At 39.1% G+C, this 2500-nt stretch overlaps 1 protein-coding gene across 2 annotated transcripts in view; it reads left to right on the plus strand.

The window, feature by feature from the left end:
- Positions 1 to 2500, plus strand: part of LOC132144945 (FH1/FH2 domain-containing protein 3-like) — a 58172-nt gene that overhangs the window by 13734 nt on the left and 41938 nt on the right. For both annotated transcript variants that reach the window (XM_059555538.1, XM_059555539.1), the window contains exon 3: positions 439 to 503. In XM_059555538.1, coding sequence (XP_059411521.1) covers positions 439 to 503 — 65 coding nt within the window. The remainder of the gene's footprint in view (positions 1 to 438; positions 504 to 2500) is intronic.

A 2500-nucleotide genomic window follows, 5' to 3' on the forward strand; every position in this document is an offset into this window, starting at 1 on the left:
ATTTTACATTATGATGACATTTGTAGTATTTCGATTTCTGTTGTTTTTATTTTCAATTACTTTAATTGTACGTTTAAAAAAATAAATGATTAGTAATTGTTTTATTTTGATTTTTTTCTGTTTTTGTTGTTGTTTATCAAATGCATTCCTGGAGAGTATAAGAGGCTTAATAATCCCAAACATTAGATTATCTTATATCAAACAAAATATATTGAAAAGCTTTATATTATCCTCTATGAGTCCCTGCAGCACAAGAGTAGTCACCAGTATCACAGATATATCTGTAGCAATGATGGAAGAACAATTCGAGGGCGACAGAAGATCAGTTTCTTATCGGTGGCATGTGAATATTGAGAGCTGATTCCCAGAAGACTGAAGAGTTTTATTGTTATTATCTTCTCTTCTAAGCATTATTGCTTGCTTTCTGTCTGTTTTCAGGAGGGGAAAGAAGCACAGTGTGATCTTACGCACTCAGCTGAGCGTCCGTGTTCACGCGTGTATCGGTGAGTCTCAGACACACACACACACACACACACAGAAACATGTCTATACACTATATTATATGCATTAAGTTCAAAAGTTTAGGATCAGTATCAAGAAATTACTTGTATTCATCAATAATGCATTAAATTGATCAAAAGTGACAGTAAAGGTTGCATTGTTGATCAAAAATGCATTACAATTTTTTAAATATTATTATTATTTCAAATATCTGTTTTCTGTGTGAATCTGTGTTAAAGTGTAATTTATTTCTGTGATGCTCCGCTGTATTTTCAGCATCATTCCTCCAGTCTTCAGTGTCACATGATCTTCAGAAATCATGAAAATATGATGATATACTGCTCAAGAAACATTTCTGATTATTATCAGTGTTTGAACACAGTTGTGCTGCACAATATTTCTGTGGAAACTGTGATACATTTTATTATTCAGGATTCACAGATGAACAGAAAGTTCAGAAGAACAGCATTTGATCAATTCACTTTTGATCAATTCAATGCATTCTTGATGAAACAAAGTGTCTTTAAAACAGCTGTTTTAAAGTAGAATATTTTAAAATTTTTACTGTATTTTTGGTTAAATAAATGCATCCTTGATGAGCAGGAGAGACATCTTTCAGTGCTGTAATATTGTGTTCATCATGAATAGTTTTAGCAGTAAGATCTCAGTAGTTGTCAGACTGTGACTGTCAGCGAGTCGAAGTCCTAATCATTATACAGCGTTTGAGCGTCTCTCTCTCCGTCTCGTTCACTGATAGTGAGTCTATTCCTGGATTCTGGGTCAAGTGTGTCATCAGCTGCTGCTGTGAGAGATCAGGGAGGGTCAAAGGTCAGGGGCGGGGCTTTGATGATCCTCTCTCACCAGCTTCATTACAATTCACACTTGACTTCCCAGCATGCCTTTGTATTTGTTGCAATTTCCTGTTTCAGAGCAGAGGGACATTTGACACCTGTGTGTGTGTGTGTGTGTGTGTGTGTGTGTGTGTGTGTGTGTGTGTGTGAGTGTGTCTGGGGCTTTAAGTGGACAGATGATGGGTTTTAAGTCTCTAGCCACCTGCTTCCCCTCGACTCCCACAATCCCTCTGGATTTACTGTTGTTAGAATCACTGCCTCATCACGTGATCTTAAGTGCTTTATTGCTTTAATATACGTTGTGTTCACACGTACAGACATATACAGGATCTGGTGCTGATCGGTTTAAATCTCTAGGAGGAGTTCGGTTCAATACAGTGCCTGAAAATGTCAAGTCAAGTCAAGTCACCTTTATTTATATAGCGCTTTAAACAAAATACATTGCGTCAAAGCAACTGAACAACATTCATTAGGAAAACAGTGTCAATAATGCAAAAATGATAGTTAAAGGCAGTTCATCATTGGATTCAGTGATGTAATCTCTGTTCAGTTAAATAGTGTCTGTGCATTTATTTGCAATCAAGTCAACGATATCGCTGTAGATGAAGTGACCCCAACTAAGCAAGCCAGAGGCGACAGCGGCAAGGAACCGAAACTCCATCGGTGACAGAATGGAGAAAAAAACCTTGGGAGAAACCAGGCTCAGTTGGGGGGCCAGTTCTCCTCTGACCAGACGAAACCAGTAGTTCAATTCCAGACTGCAGCAAAGTCAGATTGTGCAGAAGAATAATCTGTTTCCTGTGTTCTTGTCCTGGTGCTCCTCTGAGACAAGGTCTTTACAGGGGATCTGTATCTGGGGCTCTAGTTGTCCTGGTCTCCGCTGTCTTTCAGGGATGTAGAGGTCCTTTCTAGGTGCTGATCCACCATCTGGTCTGGATACGTACTGGATCCGGGTGACTGCAGTGACCCTCTGATCTGGACACAGACTGGATCTGGTGGCCACGGTGACCTCGGAACAAGAGAGAAACAGACAAATATTAGCGTAGATGCCATTCTTCTAATGATGTAGCAAGTACATAGGGTGTTATGGGAAGTGTTTCCGGTTCTGGTTTACCTAATTAATGCAGCCTAAAAATCCTTTAACGGAT

This window comes from Carassius carassius, chromosome 8, assembly GCF_963082965.1.
Source record: "Carassius carassius chromosome 8, fCarCar2.1, whole genome shotgun sequence".
NCBI classification, from domain to species: domain Eukaryota; kingdom Metazoa; phylum Chordata; class Actinopteri; order Cypriniformes; family Cyprinidae; genus Carassius; species Carassius carassius.